Here is a 26,095-nt window from a genome sequence, read left to right as displayed (position 1 = left end):
TTATTGAAATTAATAGTATCTATTATTTTAGTGATTAATCTCTTTTAAAAATGTCTTAATTTTATTTCACAATAAATCCCCTGAAAAGTAATTACTGTTTAAATGTGTATTTAAAGGCGAAAAATGCATTTTATAGACCACAAAAACGTATGCTATTCATAAATGTTAAAGCAATTGATTTTTCCTAGTTTTTCGCCGCCTCAAGTGAATGCTGCACCCCTTAACATTTGATGGCTATTCAATCTTCAATCTTTATTTTAGAGGTGCATTTCAATCATCTTAATTATGGCATTTCATGTGCTTTTAATGGCGTTTTTATTTCCCCCAGTGTATCCATATGGGGGCCACTAATGTTCCACCCGATTGAACCCAGCTCAGATCCGCGATCCTCGATCCTCGATCCGCGATTGTGATTGTGATTTTATGAGTGACGTGGATCGCTAAACACTCCGCTCCCAGATCGACTAACTGACTAACTGACTGACTGACTGTCAGTTAGTAGTTAGTTAGGCGCTGTTCTTGTTGGCGGGCATGTTTAATGATGCTTAACGATCGCGGCTGTCGGCTAACTGTCAAATTTTAACAGCTACACCGCTGGGCGTCCATGCGGGCCACTGAGCCGCCGCCGCCTCCCATGGAGGCCTCCACATCCACGATCCGATCCGGCTAATGAAGCCTATTGATTGGCTGCCAGATCTAGCAAGCTGCTATACCGTTGCATCCTCCTTCTCCTCTGAGCCTAAGTCTCATTCCGGGGTGTAATGTTAATGCAGTCGAGCGTCAATAGAACTAATCTTTGGGTAATTGAAACCACCTTTCTAGCCGGCAGCATGCCGAATGCCCAGCTATCCCATACGAATACCAGACACTACACCCACCCACACGCCCGAATGGGTGACTTATTGGCCACAAAACTGAAACTGAAACTCTCACACACTCGACTGAGTGGTTGAGTAGTTGCCGTTGGCGTGTTTTTTTTATGGGCTTATCACGCGCCCGCCGTAATGCGGAATGTCGCACAATGAGAACAGCGAACAGGCAGCGAGTCAGGCAATTGCATTGGTCCCAGCCCGCTGCCCCCTTTTCGACCCCCCGTTCGATCTACTATAAAAACACCCACCCACCCACATGGCTTGTAGCTGTCGCCGCTCCCAGGCAGCCGCCAACTTGACAGATAGTCACTCTACTTACCAGCAGCACTAATGCACTGGGAAAAAAGCTTGAATTTTGAGGCAATATTGTATGTTGCATACTTCTTAAATTTCACATATCCTGTTACTTATCCCCTACCATCCACCGTGGATCGGCGCATGGTTCAGCTCGAAACTTGAGTTAGTTGTAGAACAAATGGTATGTTGTCTACTTCTTAAATTCCTTTTCTTTACATTTTTCGCCAAATATTTGTTAGTATAAATTGTTATAATACAAATTCGTCTTCTGATCATAAGAACTTTTTTTTATTCCTGATTAGAACCACCAAACAAGTTAGAATTATCCTAAGTTGGCCTAGTTCTCCTGTTATTGCTAACCTCTGACCCTTTAAATTTTAAAAACAATTCTTGGCAGTGCACTATATGCATTGTTTGACTCACAAATCCCATTGCCAGTTGACTTCCATTGAGTGCCTTTCTCTGGATGTAAACACTGCGATGACGACGATGGTGGCGCCGGGTTCTCTACACTTTTCGTTTTTTTCCCTTGTTTTTTATATTAACTCCACTTGTAACCATCATGGGGCAGGCAGGGGAAAAGCAAACATGCTGCCTTTGGCTCAGAGCCATTTAAACGCTCATTTAACGCGACTAAGCCCGGGTAAGACATGTGACAGTTCTTGGCCCAGTCGGCTCGTTACGGTGGCAAACAATGGTGGAAATTCCGCTAGAGCTGCTGTTTCTACTGCTTTTTATTTTTCTGCCATGGCGGCACTTGATCTTTGCGCCTGGTTGCGATGCTAAGCAGGTGATAAGTTGTGGGCAAATGTTGACAAATTGTTGGCATGCAAATGGGCGCGGGTTAATGACTTTAGGTGCTAAGAGTTCGGACCACTGGGCTCTCACACTTCCGCACGAGTGAGTTGAGTAGTGGCTGCAGTTTAGCTTTGACCCCGATTGAGTCTTGAGACTTGGGCAATCGGTAGCTAATGATAAAACCGGCGTTGGCGTTGCAAGAGATTCCACAAAGGTCAGATTGCACTTAATTGAATGACTCGATAGCCAGTCGATCGAGCGAGCCACTCATCTCATCGATGAGTCGAGTCCCGCCTTCATCTGAAGGTCGTTTTGTAGAGGGGGAATGCGTTCGGTATGGTATAGTATAGTATAGTACAGTATAGTATAGATGCCACAAGCCTCCATTTTTCGAGGGGCCACACACTGCACATTGTTGTCTCTCGGCCATTATTTGTCTTGGCTTGATTTGTGTGTCGCCGAGCGTTGGCGGCTCATTTCTGTCCCCTTTTATGAAATAAAAAAAAATGAAAATGAAATGCGCTTGCCAATAAACCGAGATGGCTGGCCTTGAAACGAACGATGGGCGCCCAGTGGCACATTGTCGGCCTGTCTCGGGAGCTAATGAAAAGATTGCCGAGAACGAGCAGAAATTGTTGACAATTTAATGAGAATTTTATTGTGCAAGATGGGTTAAATTGGCCATTCATGCGAGCAGCTTGAGTAAATTCCGAAATCCGCAATTCGCGCATATATAATTATGCCTAGTATAATGGGGGATTTAGTGTCTGGCCAAATTGAGTTCTTAATTTCTAGCCCCGAGTAGTTTGTACAGTTACCAGACTTTTAGACTTTGACAAGTTGCAACAGCAACACCTGTTGCTGCTGCAGCAGCAACATCAGAAGCAACATCAGCAACAACACGAGGCCGAAAGAGAGCGTGTCATGATTGCGGCCATATAAACATTTCTTTTTATTGCTTAATGGATACCTGACTGCCAGACTGGTTGACTACTGCCAGTGCACTTTTATCAGCTCGCAGCGCAGCTTTTCATGTTTGCTCGTCGATTGCGGACGGTGGATGGATTGTCAATTGTCGATTCGATAGCCTGTAATTGAGGCTGCTCTGCTCCGAGTTTTGCCGTGTGGCACGGATCGAAGATCGCAGCCAGTTCAAGAAAGCTAAATTGGGTTAATTTCTGATTGATGATCAACATGGCCTGGTAAACTGTCGCGCGCAATTTCATTAGGCAGCTTGTTTTTAGACGCCCGTGCGATCAGGTTGTTCGATCTGGATTCGCTTCGATTCGATCGTCAATTGCATTGACGTCAATATCTGTAGTATTTGCATCACGGATTTTCGATCGTCTATTTATGGAGGCGTGGGCTATATTTAGACCAGTGGAGTGTTTACAGCAAACCAGAAATTAAGCATTCCATTCAGCCATTCCCAATTATCGATGGCTCTTCAGTATTCGCAGGGGGTTATGGCCTTTTATTTTTTTCTTGGCAATGCCAGACTGAACTAAACTCACTGACCCAAAACTGGGGTACATACTGCATTGTTGTCATTCTTATTTATTTTGGTAATGCTTTATGTCTCAGCCACAATAACATCCACAGTGCGACGCAATTGCAAGTCATTGAACCCACGGCATTATTATTACATACATTGTTGTGTCTCTGTAAGTGCTAACACATGTAAAAATATATAAAAAAGAAGAGCAACAGGATTGATGATGAGCATGAGTAATATGTATCGCACAATACAGAGGGTTTTTTCGGTCTTTTGGTTATTCGGAGACAGATGCAGATACAGATTGGAATTTAATGAGCTGCTGCCTGGCATTCCAGTCCGTTTTGTTGCATTTGCGTGTGTTGTAACAAGTTTCTTGACAGCAATTACTCACTACTGTGCACGCTGGATTTTTAGTTGGCTTATCGCTGGCTCGGCTCTCCCAGCGATAAATCGTCTCATATTTGTCTGCATAAATCGCACTTGTAATTGCCAGTTTCCGCATGTGAAAAAATAAAGCCATAAAATGGTAAATAAACGTGTCAGGCAGCCCGATGTCCCATAAAGCATCTCTCACCCAACCGTTGGCTATTGGTCTTTTGGCCCGGCTGCCAACATTCACTTCCAATTTGCGTTTGGCCATTGTCTTTTTATTTTGTTTTGTCTCTGCTGGACTGCGGACTGCGTTTCGTACGAAATTATGTCATCAACTTTCAATCAATTTCAATACACTTCAATCAATTTTGCACAACAAAAAGCGAGCATTAGATATTCAGATTTATGCAACACCCTCTCCGCACATACACGAGCTTTCTTTTTGGGCTGCAAGGAGGCCGAGGCTTCAAAATCGGTCAGCAGTGAAAACAAGAAGAGGAAGTTGAGGCAGCAGCAGCAACTGTTGCTGCTGTATGTTGCTGCTGCAGCTGCAATCTGCATAATTTTCGCATCACGTTTTGCATATTTTTCTAATTGAAAACCAAATTCAATCATTTCATTTCGAAATACTGCTGCTAGTTGTTGTTGCTTTGGTTGCAAATGCCGAATGGTAATTGCAGTTGGCGTTTAGGACCATTTATAACGCCCATTGCCACGCCCCCGGCTGCTCCACTGCCACCGTCTCGTTTGGTACTTGGATATTGGGCCTGGTCCAATGGTCCTGGGTTATTTGCTGTTTGCCTAAAAGCGAATTTTGTTTACTTTGTGTCAACCTTTTAACCCCGCCGATCGTGCCGTTGCTGCTGTTGCTGTTGCTGCTGCAGTTGCAATTTCTGTTGCTGCTGCCGCTGATGTTGTGGTAATAATTTTCAATTAAGCGCAAAATGCTTTAATGCTCCAATTCGATTTGCCAACATTAAATGCCTCGGCGGCGGCGGTTGCAACACACGGGTGAAAGAATTCCAAGCGGGACTTTTGCATTTTATTAGCCTATCTAATAACCAAGATAGCTGGCCAGCGGCAGTTAGCGGCTTTAGTCGGTCGCCGTCTGCGAAAAGTCTGGGAAACCAATTGGCGCAGTCTCGAACGAGAGAAACGTGCAAACGTGTCAATTTATGGTTTTCATTGCGACTTGCAAGAGAAATGCCGGCTGCCTGCCTTCTGTCGATTGTCGAACGAACACCGTTTTCCCGGGAAAACTGTGTAATGCCTGTAACAAATATTGTAACACCCAGCAAAGCAGCACATTTCAATTTAACACAATCACATCTCTTTGCGCTGCAGGGCAAGGGAAAAAAGAAAACTGCAAAGCCGGCGAGAAACAAAAAACAAATTGAAAATCTAAACGCTGCCAGAACAATGCTTCTTCGGCAGTTTCAGAGGTTTATAGCCGCTTGAGTAGTTCTCGCTTCCTGCTCTCGGCATCTTCAGTCTTTCAGTGTGTTGCAGCTCTTGAAGTGGCCAAAAGCCTAGGCACTCGACGTGTATTCATTTCCTGCTGGAGAATGGCTAGAGACACCTTTGCCGGAATCTCCTCCTGACTGCCCCTTTTTTGTGTTCAGCTACTGATTTGCATCTCCAGCCAATTTGATGTCGACGAACCTGGCAGCGCCCACTGCAAAATGCTTTTGATAATTTATTAATCTTGTTGTTTTGTGTGCCGAAAATAAAAACCCCTGATAAATGCGTTATAAATTAATTGACCAATTAACAAAGCACTCGTCGTGCAATCAAACATGGTCGACAGGCTTTTGCGTTTCCTTTTCTGGAGCCTCTCGATTTCTCTGTACCTTTCAATTAAATTAAATCCTTTCTGTCAACAGAGATCTCTTGAGAACGGCTTAAAGCGCACATTAAAGGTGTTAACTGCAGGCAAATCCTCTTAATGTAAGCCGCTAATGGGCAGGAAAAGCGAGGCGAGGCGAAGGGCAGGGCATGGGGCACTCACTCGGGGCGCTAATCGTGTATCACGCAGGGAAATAAATTGAATTAGAACCGTAAATCCCGGCGATGGTCATGCAAATGGAAGTGCCTGCCTGCACCCACGGTCACGAGTCGAAGAGGTGGAAGGAGGAGTCAGAGGTGGAGGTGTGTCTCTTGGCAGAGAGGATGTGCGGCAGACAAAAACCCTCGGGCCTCGGCTCTTGGAGCCCCTGCCATCGCACCTTCAACACCTGGGATCGACGAGTTGTGCTGTGTCTCGCCTTTGTGATAACTTCATTTCAGATCCGCGCTGAGCCGAGCCCTTGGGCCGTCTGAAGGGCTGACATGTGTCTGCCACACACTGGCGTGGCATCTATCAAAAATCTCAAAGGGTCATGCCCTCTTGCCCAAGACATTTTCATTATTCTTTATCTTTATGCAGCGTAATAACGTTTTGTGTACATAAATAAAGTCAGCTATCCATGTAGGTGAAGTTTTCAGGGATCACAAAACATAGTTTTATACGTATCGAATAACTAGTAATGGAAACGTGATTTTTCTGAATCCAGAATTATTTTAAACTTTTCGCCAAACTTAAAATTTTCTAGATTATAAAAAAATACATTTTTTTTCTAGATTTTTGAAATTTTAATCCCTTTTTATATATTTTGATGTACTATATTTTTTTACAATATGTTTTGCTACTCTACTATAGGGTTCAATCCATATCCGAATTTTTAAAGGGGAAAACAGTTCTTCCCAATTTCATATTTTCAATTCAAAAGTGCAGCTGTGCAGGTTTCACTGTACTATCCTTACCCCAACTCCATGTTCAGGATTGATTGCCGGAAAGCCAGTGACCAGACTGATTTCCATTAAGCTTCCCCCGAAGGGCTTTGATGATTCAATAGGGCTGCTGTGATTCCTAATGCCGCATATCACGCAAGCCAGTAAACGCCGCCAAAAGGCGATGCAACTGGTGGTCCTTCCTGGTTCAACCCCTTTACAACGCGTATGTTAATGCGTTGAGACGACCTCCGAGTTGTTATGAGGTGGCTGGGGTGGTCGTAACATTTGATTGCCATTGCCCTGACGTCACGCTCGCAGTCGCACCCTGGAGACCTGGATACCCTGACAAGGCCTTATTGACAGCCTGACAGAAAGGTGTCTGTTTTTGGGGTAGATGGGGTGACAGGTTGCGTGCTCGAAACAATTATTTCCACCCTCCGCAACATTTGCGAAATTTATTTACGATTTGATGCTCTGCGGTTAAGTTAATAAAATTAAATTCCAGCTATAAGTGAAAATTAATGGCCCAATCGGGCAAACACACACGTAAATCAAACTTTTCAAACGCCACTTAAGTTCTTCTTGGTGCGCTTTTATACAATCTACAGTAAATATAGCTTATAGAAGAATATTCGCATGGCGGCATGACGGACGATAAAGCTTATCTGGCACACGCCTCAGAGTTCCGAGCCATTTGGCAAACGATTTGGGCCACGGCTTTAACCTGCAAATGGCCAAAAACCGAGCATGTGCGGAGATAAAACCTGCGCGTCCGATTAGACCAGTTGACAGAAGACGAATTTGAAATCGAAGCGAAGAAGCCTTATCGAAGTGGTATAATGACAGTGGTATTGAACACCTGCACGGGACCTGAGTCACATGTGCAAATCGGTTGGGAATATTCCGGTATATGTATATTTCCTTTATTATAACTCAGCGTGATCTATCATTAATATTAACTAGACCTTTTTAATAGAAATATTATTAATATTAAAGGATTAGATAACATCAGGGTATCCAAAGGATGATGCAACCTGCCTTGCTTTCGTACATAAACAAAGTTCATTGTCACCTCGGAGCATCGTTGTCAGCCCCGTCTGGCAGCATTTAACCTTTTTTACCTGACTGCACACTCTGTTTGGAGGAAGGAGTTGGCAGAAAAGGTAGACGCATGCGTTGCCATTTTCTTAATAAGCTTACAGTTCCGGTTCCCGAGCCTGGTGACCTCAACTTGTCCTCCCGCCAGGGAATGAGTCAGTGGCTGTTGAGCTCCTTAGGCTTAGGAGTCATTGACATTGTCTGAACAGGAAGCGGAGATGAGTGCTTAGGCAGTGGGTTCCTTTGTTCTGAAAAATCCTAGGAGACTGCATTCCATCTCTCCATTGCATTCCAAGAAGGAGCTCTGTGTGTCCAGTCAAGGGAAAACTTTCTCTTTTTATTGCGTGCTCCTGCCGCTTCGGGGAGCATCGAATTACAATTTCATTTTGCATCGAATCAAGGCTGAAACAATGCCAACAATCTGTGGGGGGTGGTGGCCGATTGCATGTCGACCGGCGATAAGAAATCTGGGCACAGGGGAGTTGCAGTGCCCGTCAAGTTGTATGATTGAAAGTGAAACTTATTCGGGCCACACCGAATAGTTGCAATGCAGTGGCAAACTTTAACTGACTTGTTGGGCTCCTTCTCGTTCCGTTTCAGCTTCATGGGCGTTTGCGTGCAGGAGGGCCAACTGCACGCCCTGACCGAGTACATCAACGGCGGCTCCCTGGAGCAGCTGCTGGCCAACAAGGAGGTGGTGCTCAGCGCCACGCAGAAGATAAGACTGGCGCTGGGTATAGCGCGCGGCATGTCCTATGTCCACGACGCGGGCATTTTCCACAGGGATCTGACGAGCAAGGTGAGTTGTAGCTACTGGCTGCCTGCCTGGAATCCCGATGAGTTCTTGCCCTAATCCGAATCCCTTTCCAGAATGTACTTATTCGCAATCTGGCCAACGATCAGTACGAAGCCGTAGTGGGTGACTTTGGTCTAGCCGCAAAGATACCAGTCAAATCGTAAGTGTGTCCTGGTTTAAACTTCATTTGATTATACTTAAAGCTCGTATGAAAACTAACTGATACTTTATAATTGTTTTAAAAATTTAAAAACAAATAAACTAATCCATAAATGGGCTTGCTTGCAGTAGAAAATCACGCCTGGAGACCGTCGGCTCACCGTATTGGGTCAGTCCGGAGTGTCTGAAGGGACAGTGGTACGACCAGACGAGCGATGTCTTCTCCTTCGGCATCATCCAGTGCGAGATCATAGCCCGCATCGAAGCGGATCCGGATATGATGCCCCGCACGGCGTCGTTTGGCCTGGACTATCTGGCCTTTGTCGAACTGTGTCCCATGGATACACCTCCCGTGTTTCTACGCCTGGCCTTTTACTGCTGTCTGGTGAGTTTCCGCTTCTTCTGCCTTCATCAGTTTAGGAATGTGTCTCTAATCCGCTTAATTATTTACAGTACGATGCCAAGAGCCGCCCCACTTTCCACGATGCCACCAAAAAGCTGACTCTGCTGCTGGAGAAGTACGAGCACGAGTCTTCGGCAGGAGCGAGTCCACTTAGTTCCCTGGAGCTAATAAGCTGCTCTCCAGGAGGCAGCGATTCGGAGAATGTAATGACTACTCCTCGGGCAGCAGCAGCACCCACGGTGGCCACTATTTGTACGGCTCCAGCTGGTATTTTAACACCGCGCCACCTGAAAGAAGTGGATGAGGACGGCTTCCGGTTCCCGAGTAAAAAGTCCGCCTCGGCTGCGCTGCCGGGCACGCCGAATGGATCCGCCGGAAGCAACGGGTTCGATGATCACGTCCTGAAGTCCAGAGTGCGACGAGCCACCCAGAAATTGGAGGCCGAGATCCTGCTGCACCGGCGCTCACTGAGCGAGAACATCATCCACTTTCCCATGCACACGTCGCCCAGTGACAAGGCGCGGTGTCATCAGATGCAGCGCCAGCGATCCTCCACTCACTCACCAACGCCTCCCAGGCAGCTGGCCTCGGTTCAACTGCCGGCCACGGCTATTCCAGAACCGCCACCACTCCCTCAGCCTGTTCCCGCGGTGCTCACGCTGCGCAAGGTGGGCGAAACGATGTGTCTGAAGGATCCGCAGTACAAGCCGACATCTGAAAAGGATCACAACGGCTCCAAGCCAAATCCGTTCGAAGCGCTGGCGCAGCTGCGGGGCGTTAAGAAGATCCTGGACGCCAATCCGAAGACCTATGCAGCAGGAGTGGGAGATCTGTTCAGTTCGTGCTTTGAGATGTTGGCGCCGTTCTTCAAGGAGCTCGCCGCCATGCAGAGCAAGGCGGTTGGCCAGGGAGGGGGAGCGAGTACGGATGAGGCAGCAGCAGCAGGAACCACTGCTGCAAAGGGAGCGACGGCAGCGACGCCCAGTGAACCAAAGAGTCTGCCAGTGTCGCCGCATATGACGCGCAAGTACAGCGCCATCGAACTCCAGCTGCCGCAGCGGATCAGCAATGCTGCTCCTCCAGTTACCAGTACCACTGCGCCACCAGCAGCGCCAGCATTGCCAGCGGATGAAGATGACTGCGATGATTGCACCTCGGAGGGCGAGGATCCCGACGGCGGTGGCAATTGCGCGGATGCGGAGTCCAGCAGCGATGACAGCGCCGTGCGTCCTGCCACCGTGCCTACCGCTCGCAAATACCGCGCGAATTCCCTGTACACGCATCCGCTTTTTCGTGGCCCCAATGGCACCAGCCTGAAAAGTACCAGCACCAGCGAATTCGAGAGCTCAGCCCTGCTGAAGGCCAGCGCATCGACCATTACGCTGACTGCTTCGGTGGGTGCGTCCAATTCTTGCGAGGATCTGACTGAAAGCGCCAAGAAATCCAAAGACCAAACGAGTTGCGGTGCAGCAGCCACGGCCCTCGCTTCGCCCACTCAAATGTCCGGCTGCTCAGCGAGGCTGGTGGAAACCCCCGCCTCCGTTTCATCCTGCACCGATCTGGAGCTCGACGAGCTGAAGAATACCTGCGATCTAAGCGAACTGAAGAACTCGTGTGAACAGCTGCCCCTGAAGACGAACCTAACGAGGCGGGACTCCATCGAAAGCGGCTTCTTTTCGTGCTTCAACGAGGAGTCGGATGCGGCGATAACCAACAACAGTTTTGGCCGACAGCTCAACGGGATTGGGTCGTTGGGGTTTGGTTGCGGCGGCGGGGGCAACAGTAGTAACTGCTGCTACGAGAAGTTGAAGACGCAGCTAATGCTCGATGCATGCGTCAGCGCAGATAGTGAAATCAAGTAAGTAAATCGGATCATAAAACTTGGAATATTTCGTACTTCTGTAATAGATTTTTGTGTCTAAAATTGTTTAATCCTAGAGATCGTTGTGTAACTATAAAGAAAAGCTTTAAAATGCATGTTTAAAATTTCCTAAATAATAATATACCGATAGAATTTGAATATATAGTAATTATTTCGGCATATCCCAGGTTAAACACAGCCATGGTATAAATATCGAGCCCCAAACGCACACAACAACGTAAGTGACTTATTTTGCTGAAAGCATTGAAATCACGCTATCATAAAAGTCACTTACATAATTCCTAAATATCTAAACTTTGACATGGTATGTGTGTAAAATCATATTATTAGTCGATGTTCATTAGAAACCCATAAAGCATTGAAAAGCTATAAAAGTGTTTGTCCAATGTTTTCGTTACCTTAAGTAGGGCCTGCATTTGAGTCCTTGATTACCGCATACTGATTATCTCATCTTATCTTTCAGCGATAAACTTGCGAGTCTGTGTCGCTGCTGCTACTATGCCACCTCGACATCGAATGCCGCCGTAACTGCTGCCGCTGCTGCGGCCCAACAGCAACAGCAGAACCACTTGCTCAACGACACATCCTCGACCTCGTCGTCGGTGCTGCTGATCGACAACGATCCCGCCGTGATCGGGGGAAATACTTCATCATCCACAGCGCTGGACTCGATGGATGACCTGGATGCCGACATAGTGGCTGCGCGGCCCACACACCAGCGACGGTACACCTGTCACCATGCGTTAATCAGCGGCAATGGCGGCGACTCGCAGATGGCGGCCACGGCGGGCCTGATCAATCGATTGGCTCTGGACTCTGAGATTCACACTCTACTCCAGCGCAGTCCGTTCGCAACGAATCAACTGTTGTACTGCAAGAACCGCACCTCGTCCATCTACACCGATAGCTCCGATGACATTAGCAGCTTGGCCGGATCCGATTCCCTGCTCTGGGACGACCGCTCCTTTACGGCACTGCCCAGTACGAGATCTGCACAGATTGCCAAGATAGTGGAGTACTTTGAGCGGAAGCGACAGGACTCCTCGCCGCCGTCGATGCATCATCGCAATGGAAACGGAACTGTGGCCGCTGCTGTGGCTGCTTCGGCACTGGGGTCCAACTACCTCTCGTACGAGGCGCGCCGCTACTCGGATTTCAAGCGGCACCTGAATGCAGATGCCCTGTGCTTCGATCTGGACAAGAAGCCGGCGCAGCAAAGGATGATGGTGTGCGAGGGTGCAGTGAAGTCTAAGCTTCCTATATTCGACAAAAAGAAGCAACAGCAGGGCGGATAGCCGGACACCCAGACCTGATTCATATTTAACTTATTTGTTCAGTCACCCTAAGACTTGGTTAGATTCTGTGAGATTTTTATCCCCATATCCTATTCCTTTATACCTGGCAGTACCACTTGATAAGAATACAAAAAATAATCGCAACTTAGTTTGCCCACAAAAGTTGGTTAGTTTTCGATGCCTAAAAGTTTAATTTTTAAGTTCATAGTTTATTTCCTTATTGTCGTGTGTATAGAGCGCAGTTGCAAATAAGCCAAAATGTTCTACTAAAAATTAAGCATGCCCTTAACAATAAGAGAATCCATTTTGTTTGTATTAGTTTGAAAATTGTATCTAATTACCATTTATAAAAACATATTCATATGTCGTACTGGTTCCTAGTCCTTCAAATTTACATCGCTACATATATTATGCTAAATTAGCGAGTATTCAGAAACCAATCATGGAAAGTATTTATTCTTAATAATTAAACCTGTCGCTGGTAAACTCCTACGAAATGGCATAGCTGTTCTTTATAGATACATTTACAAATATTATTACATTTATCGCGCTATTTATTTGATTTTGTCTAAACTCTGTATAAAAAGATTATGTTTTAATACAATACAAATATACATACATATACACATTAAATGGCATATTGCAATACATACATTTTACCTGTAATGATTAACTACCACGTAAGGTCAAAGTTAAATATCGATGTAGACTTATCAACTTGAGGTTTTAAGACTTGAAACCCCCTTCCCCTCGAAAATTGTACAGATGATCCCGGATCAATTCGAGAAGCAAGACCATTTATCATTGGGAACTCCCGATCGGCTTAATCCCGGCTTAGGACTTTAGTTTTAGTTTCTTACGTTACAAATATGTGGGTATCTGCATTACAAATAAATACATATGTATACATTACACCCAGCAGATCAATATCAAAGATTGGCTGAGAAATTTCAGATTTTATAAAGAGTGTATTATGGGACATGATTTATTGTTTTACTTATTTTTTGTGTGTGTCCCTTATAATCGAACTTAAATATACGATTAATGTAATTCGGCTGCAATTATACTTCAATTATAACACATATTGCAAAAGCAAGGCGAAGACTGAGCCATCGTTTTTCAATTGGCTAGTAGATTCCATTATACTGATGATAGGAAAATATATCCGTAAATTGATTATTTTATCAAGAATTCATTAGGAAGTAATGGCTCCAACTAAAGCATCTTACTTTACCAACTTAGACACTGTTCAACAGAAAAATGTATTAAGATAATTGAGACTTCCGTGGCAGCTGTAAATAAAGTACGATATGTGTACATACGATTCAGCGGTATAGAAAAGATTGTTAAGAAATGAAAGTCGTCCATTTGAGCATAACACATCAACCTCATTGCATCGTCTTGTTAATGGGTTCTAAGTAAAGCCAAACATTAGAGAATCATGAATTTAAAATTCATTTCCGGTTGCCAATCAAATATTTTAATGCACTTACCGACTTGGGTCGACCATGAATAAGTATTATCTATATTATTATCAACATTGAAATCGCAGTCCATCCCAGACACAAAAACGAAATTCATTTCGGGTTTTAACAGAAGTTAAAACGAAGTAAATCTTAATTCGAAGAACGAAATCATGTCAGGCAAACAAATAATTTTGTAAAACTGTAAACTGAATTATTGTACTCGTATAATAAAGATACTGATATAGTAAAACATCCGTTTTTTCTTGAATTCCACTTACCAGGGTGGAAAGATCTTCTTTTGGGCCAAATACCAAAAGTATGCAAGGCTTTATGACAATGTAGAGGTGTAAAATTAGTGTAAGATCTTCTCTCCATGTCAAAAATCAAATATTTTGTAAGCCATTTTACTAGAGAAAAAAAAGGGGTTTTTGTTAACATCTCTGTTGTCTTGAGTTTGTCTTCTAATTTAAACCTGAAAACCCTAAATAGACCTTATTTCAAACAAGAAAATGGTTAATAATATAAGAGTTATGTTTATTTTGCATGGTTTTCTATGGTACAATAATCCGCGTAAATTGTGAGTACTATTTTAGGGGTTTTGTTAAATTGAATACAAAAAGCTTTTATCTCATTTCCGACGATTCGGGAGTCCAATGAGAAAGTTCATAGAAATCGCATTTCAAATCAGACTCGCAAAAGTCGCTGGGATCGTGGGGTGTTGTGTTCGTTGGAGGCGATGGTCTATATATCTGGATGGTGAGCTTACTAACTATAAGCTGTAGAACAGAACTAGATTACCACATGGTCTACCTCTAAGCGGGGCTTATCCCGGCTGTCTCATAAACTTTGAATAAATAATACGAACTAAAATTGGACTACACTAGTGTTGTTGGGGCGGGGGCACCTCGAGGCTCCCGTTTAGCTCAGCGTCAGACTTCGGGGACCCATGCGTGGCACATTCCTGGGACCAGACTGGGCCTTTGGCAGCTCCGCGGACTTGCGAGCTCCGTCCTCCTCATCCTCGTCCCCGAATAGCAGGGCCGCCAGACTTGTCTCGAAGCTGGTCTTCTTGCGCTGCGTGGGCTTCGCACTGACCACCGGCGCCTTGGTGGTGGTGGCCAGTGTGGCATCCGACTTGGTTATCCCAGGCTGGTGGGTCGTCGAGGTCGTGGAGGTGGAGGAGGATGTTGAGGTGGAACTGCTACTGCTGGTGCTACTGCTGATTGGCGAGGCTGGTGTCGAAGGCTTCGCTGTGGTGGCCACCAGAGGCAATGCGATTGGCTGATCCTGGGCAGCATTCTTGGCACCTGCGACCTCCTCCTGTTCCACCTGCTCCACATGCTTGTAGCCCGGCGGATAAATGGGCTTGAAGCCACCTTGGAGCTGTGGCTGGAAGCTGTCCATCTCGGAGGGCTTCTCCGCTGTCAGCGGGCTGGCCGTAGGCTGCTCCTCCTCCGCTTTCTTTTCCTCAGTGGCATCCACATCGGCCCGGTTGATGTTGTTCTTCTCATAGATCGCCTGATCCGTGGTAGAGGGCACAATGTTCCAGTTGCTAGGGGCAGCGGGATTTACAGCTGCCGCTCCACTGGGTGCACCACCACCTAGGCTCACACTTGGATAAAATGGAGCCATGAAGTCCTTTTCGAAGTTCTGACCACGCAGATCAAAGTCACTGCTCAGACCCTCCTCCGTTTGGGTGTCCTGGCGGATCTCATTGATCACCGACGTGGCCAGGTTGATGTTAGAGAACTTCTGTCCCTGTTCATGACGGAAAGGATTGGGTTCAGTGGGCGTGTAGGCAATGGCGATGGGTGTCTCGGTGCCGGTGCCCAGAGCTCCGGTGATGATCCTCGGGGCCACGAGAACTCCCGGAACAGCAGACTGTGCTTCGGGATGGAGCTCCGAATAGGATGGATCTGGCTTCTCGATGGGGTAGGGAAACTTCTCCTTTGGTCCCGTCTGCGCTTTGTTTTGCTGCTGCAGCGACTGCGGCTTCTTGTTCTTCAGAATCGGTTCCTGTGGCTGATCGCGGATGACGGAGAACGGAGTGTTCTGATATTCGGCTGGTGCCGAGGGAGCTTCTCCCTCCGCCTGACCCTTTTCGGCGCCCTTCATGGGAAAGACCACGTACATTCCGCTGGGATCCAACTTCTGCTGGCTGAGCTTAGATGCCTCCGCCTCCTGGGGATCGTTGTCGGCCGTCACCTGGATCTCTCCCGCTCCCGTATCATCACCGGGCAGGCTGACGGCCTTCTTCTGGGACTGCAGCATTTGCAGGGTGACCACGGGCTCCAGCTTCGTGTCCTCCACTCCAGTGCGATCCTTGCCGGGTGTCACTGGCTGTGGCGGATCGTTGATCACCAGATCCTCCTCCTCGAAATCGGCAGCTGCCTCGGCATCGATGGTCTTGTAGGGTTCCGCCGAGGGAGCATGTCGCTCTGCCGGGTAGCCGTCAACGGATCTCAATGGACCAGGACCATGAGGACGCCGGGGATACATGTGATCGGGCAGGTAAGGCACATTCTGACCGCCATACGGGGGAAGTCTGTAGACCCTCCTGTTGACATCTCCTCCTGGACTGGGACCGGGACCCACGGGATACTCCGAGATGCGATTCATGGGATAGCGCTTCTGCAACATCTGCTGTTGCTGCTGTTGATGATGCAAGGGCTGGCGACGATGGGCAAACTGGGGTGGCACAGAGGGATTGTAGGGACGCTTGGGACCAGGACCAGGACCGCCCTGCTGGGGCAGACGGATGTTGCCGGGTTCCTTGTTCAGAGCAGGAGGATGTCCGCTGGAGATCTTGGCATTCGGACGGAACTGAGGCAGAATATTCGGCAGATTACTGGGACGTGGGCCATTCTGCGGCTTGCGGTTGAACTCGTTGTAGAAGCTTGCAGGAGGTCGTTTACCAGGAGTGGGAGGAGCCTGAGGCACGGGTCCCATGGTAGTGGGATACCGCGGAGGTGGCTCCATGTCCAGCGAGGGATGCTCGCCAAGTGCTGGCTGCTGGGCAGGGAATTTCTGTGGATAGAGATAGGTTATATCGAACTGTTATAGATAAGATAAGTTACTCACCAATGGTGGTTTCTGCTGACTCAGGTTGAGCACTTCATGCTGCTGGATCTGCACATTACCGCTGCCAGGGGCCACTTCATCCTGGGCCTTGGGGAAAACAACGGGATTGGCGTTCTGAATCTGCTGCAGGCTCAGCGGTTGAGCATGTCCATTGATGTGGGGTCCAGCCGGAGGACCTTGCATCACAGGCGAGGAGGACAGTTCCAGCGGCTCTTCGCCCTGAGCAGGGAACCTGATGTTGGTGGAGACCAGAAGCTCCTTGGTGTCGTCTCCCTGCATCACAGTCGACGGAGTGGGCTGCGTTTGGGGAGGCGTCGATGTCTGTGGTGGTTGTGGGTAAGGCTGTTCTGGTTTGGCCACGGGTTTCTTTGATGGTCGCTTGTTGGATCCAATCAGGGGCAGCTGTTGATAGGGACTAGGTGCCTCTGGAGGTGGCTCTTGGTAGGTGGGAGCTCCAGATGTGGCCACATTTCCGTTCTGATGGAAGTTGGAGTTCTGCTGAATACTAGGCATCTGTTGGTAGTTCGGAGGCGCTGGCAATGGTTCCTTAATATTGGGTCTCTTGATATTGCCAATATCTTCACTGATCACCTGACCATACTGCACTCCCGGCGTGTCCTTGGCGAACAGAGGTTCCTTCTCCATGCTCGGGTGACCCACGCTGACCTGTTGCACCTGGCTGCCCAGGACAAAGGAGGCGGACTGCTGACCCGGCGAGATGACCACATTGTTGATCTGGCCAGGCACTGGGCGGTATTGCATCATGTTCGGCTGCTGCACCTGGTAGGAGACGTACTCGTTGCTGTAGTTCTCCTGGCTGCCGGAGATCACCTTCTGCTCGTTGGGATGGCTGGGTCGCTGCTGAGCTCCTGGTTGCTGCTGTGCTCCTGGCTGCTGCATGGCGAAGGGCGATGGCTTGGATGGGGCGATGGGCTGAATGAGATTGCCCTGGGCATCGAAGCCTTGATTTTGCTGGTAGTTCTGCGCCACATTGGATTCTTCTTCAGCCAGGCTGTTGAAAATATCGCTGAGGGTCATGGGCGATTTCGGTGGAATGGGTTGCTGTTGCTGAGTTGGCGGTTGAGGCTGATGTTGCTGCTGCTGCTGCTGTTGTTGCTGCTGCTGTTGTTGCTGCTGCTGCTGCTGCTGATGTAGTTGTTGTTGCTGCTGCTGGTGCTTTTCCAGTTGCTGCTGGTATGGATGCTTCTGCTTTTCCAGTTGCTGCTTCTCCAGTTGCAGCTGATATTGCTGCTGTTGATATAGCTGTTGCTGCTGTTCCTGATACTGCTGCTGCTGCTGCTTCTCCAACTGCTGTTGCTGCTGCTCCTCGGCCTGTGTGTTCTTCTGCCCCAGCGTGTGGTAAACGTCGGCTGGATCCAGGTTGGGAATACCAGTTCCCGGAATGGGACTGAAGGCAGGTGGGGGCGTGGGTCCTTCGGTGAAGACCACAGGTGGACTGGTGCTCGATGTGGTGTACATCTTGGTGGTTGTGGCTGGCTCTGTGGGGAAGATGGCCGCCTGTGGCGTGGCATGGTGGGTGGTGAGGGTCTCGTCTTGGCTGCTGGGCGTGGGTCTGGACTTCACCGGTGGTCGCCGATCCTCGTGGTTAACCTCCACTGGCCTTCCACTGGTGCTCGGCACCGTGGGACTGTACTTCTTGGTGGGCACAAACTTCTTGCGGGTGGTGCTGGTGCGTGGTGGTTGAGCCGTAGTGGAGGTCACCTGCACAGGAATGGGTCGTCGAGAGGTGGTGGTGTACTTGGCCACCGGACTCGTTGCCTGCGTGGTGGTTGTAGTAGTGGTGCTAACTGGTCGCCTGGAAGTTGGAGGAGTTCCCCGAGTAGTCGTGGTCGTAGTGGTTGTAGTGGTGGATGTGGAGGTGCTAGTGGTGCTACTAGGACTACTGGGGTAGTAGGCACCTGCCGTGGGTGTCACAGCAGTGAGCTTGGTAGTTGGCACCGTGAAGAAGTTCGAACTGTGATAGTTTGGCGGTGGTGGAGTGACTGGTGCCACCACCGAAGTGGGCTTCTTGTTGGTGATGTAGTTCTTGTTGCTTCCCTGGTACTTCAGATTGGCATACGAACTGGAGACCAGCGGATAGACAAACTTCGACGAGGAGTACTTCACAGGTAGGTTCAGAAAGTCGTGTATATTCGGCGAACTGCCTCCACTGAGCACGATCTTCTCGTTGGGATCCACCACCTCGTTGGCCTCCGGCTGAATGCCCGCCGGCTTTTTAGCGCTGAAGTCCAGCTGACCCGACACGGGATCCTGGCGGGCATAGTAGGGTTTTCCCTCGTTGAAAATCTGATTGGGCAGCACATAGCTGGTGGAGATGACATCCTCCTCACCGGAGATATCGGCACTCCTGGCCTCCAGGGGCAGCAGGGCCGAAGGGGTCTCCGTGGTGGACTCTGCGCTCGATGTTGCTGCTGCTGCTGTTGCGTCGAGCAGCAACACCAGTGCCAGCAGCAACCCTAAGTGGCGACTGCCTGCCATTTTGATTGGCTGCAAAGAGAGAGAGAGCAAAGAAATCTTTAAATCTTTAATTTGAATCGAAGACCTTCCGCCCAAAGCCGAAACCACTCTTGATTTCAAAGCCTCCACAAGGCCGCTGTCACTTCAAAAGCTTTGACAACGGACCGCTTCCACGTTTATGGTGCGAAAATTGCAGCCAGTTGGTGGCTGTGGCTGAAGCTGAGATTGCTGGTGTTGCTGTCGGGATTCGAGTCGCGGCCTCTCGGCAATTTGTCAGCAGACCAAGCACCGTAGGTTGGCTGCTGGCTGTTGGCTTAATTGAGACATGACCGTGTCTGCTTCTTTGTTTTGCGAGAAGTGTTTTGGCCAAAACAATGAGTGCAGTACTACTCGCAATTCGATGTTGGATGGGGTAGCCTTCGAGTTATGATTGCAGATCAAAACGGCTGGCAGTGTCGCTTACAATTAACAACACAACACAACCCAACTGGTGCACTCCAAATTTGGCACTGACTCCCGACTGGCAAGTGACTGGATGGGATTGCTTTGATTTTCATATAAAAAGCTGCTTCTGCTGCTGCTGCAATAGTCGCGGCGGCCAGCGAGCAAATAAAAGGAAAAAGTGAAATTTTACCAAATGTGAGCAGCCAGTTTTTGCAGCGAGTGGCGAGGAGGAAAACCCGTCTGGGAGTTGTGGCTTGTTGTGGCTCTGGTCGCTCATTGTGGTGGTTATGTCAAACGAGCCAAATGCCAGCCCCTGCCTCTATCCCAGCCAATGGTCTTGGCCTATTGTCTAACGCTCATCGATATTCTGCTGCAACAGAAAGGCAAAAGAGCTGAAGCTGAAGAAGCTGAAAAAGCCGAAATCGACTGGGCCGCCAGTGCTTTCGATTCGATTCGCGGCCTCTTCTGCCGTGACAAGAAATTCACTTTCAAAAACACAGTTCAACTTTCATTCAATCAAAATACATCGATAATGTCACCCAGCCGAAATACCCAGCGCTAATTATGACTGACTCACCGGCGGCGCGGAGCAGTCACAGTCACATCAATGTCAAAGTCGCATTATGCGCCCAGCTCAATCACAGCGGACTGTCAATCAAGGCATTTAGAAATTTATTCAAAGTGCCGCGGCTAGCAAGAATCCCAGATGAAAGTGCAATTGCCAGTCTACAAATTGCCGTGGTTATTATTATGGTCTAGATTTCCTCTCGATTGCATGTGCCATGTGTTTGTGCTTTTGCCACACGGAACAATTGCGAGTGATCTGCGATGCCATTTAACTGCAGCCCGCTTAGCTACTTTGCAACTTTCATTTCGATTGTCAATGAATTTGGTAGAGATTGTGCTTTCTGGAGTTCTTCAGTTCTTCGGTTCTTCGGACTGAGACAAAGTGTTATGCAAATGCATTTCTCGTCAATTTTGCACGCCTCGTCGATGGGCCGCAATTCATAAGGCCAAGTGGCAGTTGTATCAACAGACTGGCTAACTGGGTAATTGGGTCACAATTTAGGAACTTGTTTGCTTTTTCCATCATTTTTTAATGTCCACAACGCGAACACACACACACTAACCAAGTTCGCTTTTATCAGTATGCTAATAAAAAAGAACAACCCGATGAGAAGCAGAAGCCAAAGCAGAAGCTACATAAACATAGCATCCTCCTGTAGAACACCGAACACCGAATGCCAAATAAAAACCCGTCATCGCTGGATTGTTGAAAGAGCACGCGCTCGAAAACGAAAGACTCAAGACACAAACTTCTTGTCAACAAGTCTTTTGAGTCTTTGAATATGCGAACGTGCTTTCATTGCACATTTGAGCCGCACTTGATTGCCACTTTCCATTATGAGTACGCCGTCGGCCAAAGGAATTTCTGGGCGGCCATGGCGATGGATGCATTTTCATTTTCATAATTTACGCATCTGGGTCACTGTGCTAATTGCTTGTAATTATTATTCAATATGTGAGGCACGGCTTTCTGGTCGCGTAGAAAGTGCTAATTTAATTAAATTTTCAGATTTAAATATTGAAACGAGTTATGGTCGTAAACCATAGCATTCCAAGACGTTCGAGGTTCGGTTCAATGAACTCCGCCCAATTGCTGACCCAATTCCTGCTGAGAGGAAGGAAGGAAGTAAGTCGTCTGGGGATTAGTGGAATCGTAATCGTAATCACTTCCCTGCTTTCACATTACACAATTCGCCTTGGTCTCACTGATTAACTCATTCCGCCCGGGGTTCCCACACAATCATGTTCGCATAAAGTGCATAAACACCATAACTTTCGCCTTCCGACGACCCCCGCGAAGAAGAAGTCTTAGTGTTTTGATATGGAGCACCCGAAAAAGTCGCACGTCTATTACGAACCACCGCAATTAGGTGTAATTTTTAATGGCACCGAAATGGTGGCAATCAAAAGCGTGGTAAACATAATTACGACGACAAAACGAAACACATAATAGCGAAAATGCTTAGTTTTAATTCCCCCCTGCGGCCGAATGTTGACAAAGAGCAGCCAGCGGAGTCATTAGACACCCGGGCCAATCTAGTGGAGCCCAGACCCTCAGACTCAACTTTAAACTGTCTCTAGCGGGCTGATTTTTAAACCAGATAGGTGGGGTGAAGGGGTCTAGAGAGGGGTAGGGGTCTCTCGGCGCTTTCCTACATTTCTTATTTCTTTTCAATGGCACGGCCAGCAGCAGCTGCAACTTTCACTTTTGGCAGCCAAAAATTTCTCGCTCAGCTTCTGAGTGCTGTTCGCTTTGGCTGCTTTTGCTGCTGCTGCGGCGCCAGAGAGAATTATTTATGGCTTACCGAATTTATGCCTCAACTTTAACCGCAATGTAAAGAGCCGAGGCAAAAGAAACGCACACACGCGGCAAAGTAGCCAAACCAGAACGGTAGGACGCAAAATAAAAATAATTAAAATCAGTGAAATTTTTGATTGCCCCCCTGGCACTCCTCTTTCTGCTCTGAACCGATCCGCTCCGCAGTATGAGGCAACTTGTAATCCCAATCCCAAATACCGAGGAAGCCAGTCTTCCTGTGCCCGCCGGTCTGCCTCACGTTTTGTTTTATTTTCCTTTTTTTCTTATTTTTTTGGTGAATCAGCCAGCCAGCAGATACCAGTAACAGATACAGATACCCAATACCCAATGGAGGTACCACTAAATAAACCAACAACGACTGCGAGAGAAGCGGCTGAAAGCCGTGTACGTAGCTCAGCTGACCCCGTTAACGATCATTGGACAAACAGTCGATGGCGAGTGCGACTGGAATGTGGACGAAGCCTGGTCGTGGGCTTGGAAACCCTATGCTTATGATCCCGGTTATACTCAAATGCACATTTAAAAAACTCTAGGATGTATTGCGAATTTTAATATCTTACATTGACACTTTCTGATAAATGTATAAATATATTTATAGAGTATTTAAAATAGGTTCTAGTAATATTTGCAGAGAATTTACTAAAATAATAAACTTACTGCTATTTTTTAAAAATTTGTATATTATGAAGATTTATAATCAACATTTTATTAGGATAATAATAAAGTAAAAATATATTTATAGCGTTTCTTAAATAAGTTCTAGTAATGTTTTAAATCTTTTAGGGATAATTGAATTACTGCTATGTTTTAAAGATTTTTATATTATGAAGATTTATTTTCAATATTTTATTAGGATAGCACTGTAAAATCCAAGGCTAATTAATCATAATTTTTCGTCGTGTAAAGCGAGAGTCATTTTCCCGACCCTAGGCAGTTTCCATTTAGATGGCCTTAGGTTTTGGCATTCCCAAAATCGCCGCCGTCTTAGTCATTCGAATTAATTTGCATTTCTTTCTGGCGAAAAAAACGAAAAGGCGCAACCAAACAACAAAGCACGAGAAATTTCACTTTTTAAGGTGCGTAATCGCTCTTGGCCGCCACACCACTCACAGTCATAAATCCCGGCTATGATCTCTGCGGCCTGTTGCCTGCTGCCTGATGTTAACGTTAAAGTTAACGTTAACAAATGCTGGCAAGTGCACACACCTCGGCTGAAGTCTCGTGAATCATTCGAGTGTTGCAATCACACGAAATTTCGAGCAAATTCCCGTGAACCGAAAGCAATCATGGGCGAAGGAAATCCGCGATCGGATTTCCGCTCTCTCGTTCGGCGAAGATAGAAAGTGACGCCCACATGCTAAGTGCCGATTAGCATATAGAAATGAATAACCCCATTGGCCAAAACAGGCGGAATTCCTTCAGTCAGAAAATAAAAACCGAATGACTTAAAAATCAATAAACCGAAATAGCCGCTGACCGCGTCTAAGAAATGGCAATGAAAGTCAAGGCAACGTGCCTGAAATCTTAATTATAATAATACGCATTCGCAGGTTCTTCAAAGAGAAATGGTGAAATTTCAGCTTGCCGCCACAGAGTGTGAAGTTCAAGCCGAGCACTTCAAATGCCACACACACACGCTCTCCGAAACTTGAATTTGTTGCTATTTTATTAATTTTTAATGAAGTCGACGACGGCGAGTCGAAATTTACAACAACTTATGGCACAATGCGAGGAAATTATGCGCTGCACACATGCGCAGATGAACATGAATTTTACAATGGAATTGCTATTATTAAAGTACTGTCCGAGCCATCAAATGGAAACTGCTCAAGTGCTGATTTGAAGAAAAAGCGTACAGAAAAGCTATCTGTTGAGTGACAGGCAAAACTCTGGGTACATAGAGAAAATTATCATAATATATTATTAAAAATTTTCAAATGCTAAATAATTTATTTTTATTTTTTAAAAAATAAAATATATTTTATTTCTATCATATTTCCCTCTGTGTAGCAAAAACTAAGCACGAGCTGGGGTCTCAAATAAAAAGGAAAGTGCTCAAGGTGCTGCCGAGTCGAAAGACAATTTCAGAGAGCGGCGATAAGGCAGATAAGCGATGGATGATTGACTATGTTCGCCGATGGATATGTACCATTTGCAGAATCGCCGCACGTCGCCGATCTGGGCAGCCAATAAATCTTTCAAGGCTGTCAGCTCGCTTTTGGTGGCGGAGTGTGACTGACTTCCTCGGCAGAAGAGGCGCCCATAAATGGACAGATCTTGTACTCGTAGGTAATTCGGTTTAGGCCTGCTGCCTCTGGCATTTCTTTTATGGTCACTTGGCTTTTTGGCTCACTGGATGGTTAATGCAATTGCAATAGCTGCGCTGCGCCCGCGCGTGCCATCCAGTAAATGGGTTGGCTCCAAGTTCTGTTTCTGTTTCTGCTGCTGCCTCTGATTCTATGATTCTGCTTGGCATAGCCCGACATAGCTGAGCATATTGCCAGCCAATTTGGGTCGCTGGCGATGGCTATAAATCAGCAGGCGGACTCCTTAGCGGCCGATTGGGAACGCTGCTTCGACCTTTTGGGAAAGTCATAAATTAGCTAACGGTTGCCAGCCAATTGATCTCGTTATCTCCTCGTCTGCGAATTGAATAATTCGCGCCCAATGCATAACAGCCGCCAGCCAGCCAACACGCAACCCATCGGCTCTCATGCAAAGTGTGAATTCATTACCAGAATTCAATTATTGTGCACTTTACATAACGCCAGGCGATGGTCAATGAACCTGACAATTTTTTGGCCAGCGGAATGCGGATTGTCGGAAACAAGTTAACGTCAATTAGCATGTAGACCACGATTTGTAGGTCAACCGAATTTGATGGGGAGGAAAGTAAGCCATCGCGAGATCTAAACTTGAGCAAAAAATCCAACACTCGGCAGAAGTTGCGTACATAATTATTCTGACACAAAAAGTGAGCCACTTTTTTTCTAAATGTGCAAGGGCCGGCGACAAAAAGCACACAAAAAAGAGAGGCAAAACAAAAGACTTAAGGCACGAACTCGTGTGGGTTGCTGGGCCTGCCCTGATTTCCAGCTGGTGACCAGCAGGAGCCCGCTGCAGTTAGCTTCTTGTGCTTTTTGTGTCGAGTGCAGCATGCTAATTAGCTGCAACCGTAATGGCCAACAAACATTCCTAACCGCCTAACCCACAAATCTTACCCGCAAACTGGCTGAATCCGGCTGATATCCTTGGCTGCGGGGGCCCAAACCAAAGTATTCCACAATTAGCTGGCTGCTCAAAAAACCAATAGAGTTCACACAAAAGCACAGAGACCGAGCACACACAACAATTACCGTTGTTGCGATTTCCGTTGACGGTGCCGTACAAAATTCGATTCGATTTTCCAAACACGTCTCACACTTTTCTTTTCTCTCGGCTCGCGTTCAATATTGAATTTCTGGTATTTGCATTTCTCTCACGATGAAGGAAAATCTGAAGACTACGACGCGACCGCTGCCTTCGACGGCCAGGCACTGAATGAAGTTGTGCGGCGACAAAAGAAATTTTTATTAAAAAGAAAGCACTGCCAACAGGTAAGACAGATGTCTGCAAGCGGTTCAAATCGGTTAACAGAAGCCGCTGTTAACTTTTAACTGGTGGTGGAAATTCAAAAATCAAATCTACTGCAGTGGAACATTTTAATTGTCTGCTGCAATTCGGGCATTTACGAGCCGCTTCCGAGTGATTGCTATAAAAGCGATAACTGTTTCGGTTCTGCTGATAAGAAAGTTGGATTAGAGTGAACCCCCAACGAAAGTTTAATGACTTAATTGATCAAGAAAGTTTCTGCCCAGAACTTAAATACCTACTTACACTTGAATAGCTTGGCCCCAGACAACAATTCGTTTTCCCAACGAAAGCTGACCGAGCGCAGCTATTAAGCTAGAAACTTTTTATTTGGAAAATCACTCTATTAAGCCCTAATATCTTATATA

At 46.9% G+C, this 26,095-nt stretch overlaps 2 protein-coding genes across 3 annotated transcripts in view; one reads left to right on the top strand and one right to left on the bottom strand.

Annotated features, from left to right (window-relative positions):
* cdi (center divider) overlaps window positions 1–13,958 on the top strand; it is a 49,573-nt gene extending 35,615 nt beyond the window's left edge. The window contains exons 4-8 of one of the 2 annotated variants that reach the window (XM_017141751.3): window positions 8,308–8,506; window positions 8,578–8,663; window positions 8,795–9,047; window positions 9,116–10,923; window positions 11,411–13,958. In XM_017141751.3, coding sequence (XP_016997240.2) covers window positions 8,308–8,506; window positions 8,578–8,663; window positions 8,795–9,047; window positions 9,116–10,923; window positions 11,411–12,242 — 3,178 coding nt within the window. In that variant the 3' untranslated portion in view covers window positions 12,243–13,958. Of the gene's footprint in view, window positions 1–8,307; window positions 8,507–8,577; window positions 8,664–8,791; window positions 9,048–9,115; window positions 10,924–11,410 lie in introns of both variants that reach the window. The other variant, XM_017141750.3, reaches the window with a different exon arrangement.
* A 634-nt stretch (window positions 13,959–14,592) lies between these two features.
* On the bottom strand, window positions 14,593–25,633 carry LOC108057493 (uncharacterized). Its single transcript, XM_017141770.3, has 3 exons — window positions 25,319–25,633; window positions 16,790–19,297; window positions 14,593–16,735 (listed from the first exon to the last, which is right to left on the bottom strand). Exons 2-3 carry the CDS (start codon window positions 19,286–19,288, stop codon window positions 14,627–14,629), a joined length of 4,608 nt encoding a protein of 1,535 aa, XP_016997259.2. The 5' UTR covers window positions 19,289–19,297; window positions 25,319–25,633; the 3' UTR covers window positions 14,593–14,626.
* Between the last annotated feature and the right edge of the window lie 462 nt (window positions 25,634–26,095).

The sequence above is a fragment of the Drosophila takahashii genome, chromosome 3R, assembly GCF_030179915.1.
Source record: "Drosophila takahashii strain IR98-3 E-12201 chromosome 3R, DtakHiC1v2, whole genome shotgun sequence".
Classification (NCBI taxonomy): Eukaryota; Metazoa; Arthropoda; class Insecta; order Diptera; family Drosophilidae; genus Drosophila; species Drosophila takahashii.
This window is presented reverse-complemented; position numbering and strand designations above follow the sequence as displayed.

Coding starts and splice junctions, on each gene's coding strand:
- LOC108057493 (XM_017141770.3), bottom strand. CDS start 19,288: ATGGCAGGCAGTCGCCACTTAGGGTTGCTGCTGGCACTGGTGTTGCTG. Junction 16,736..16,789: donor GTCAGCAGAAACCACCATTG/GTGAGTAACTTA, acceptor CTCTATCCACAG/AAATTCCCTGCCCAGCAGCC.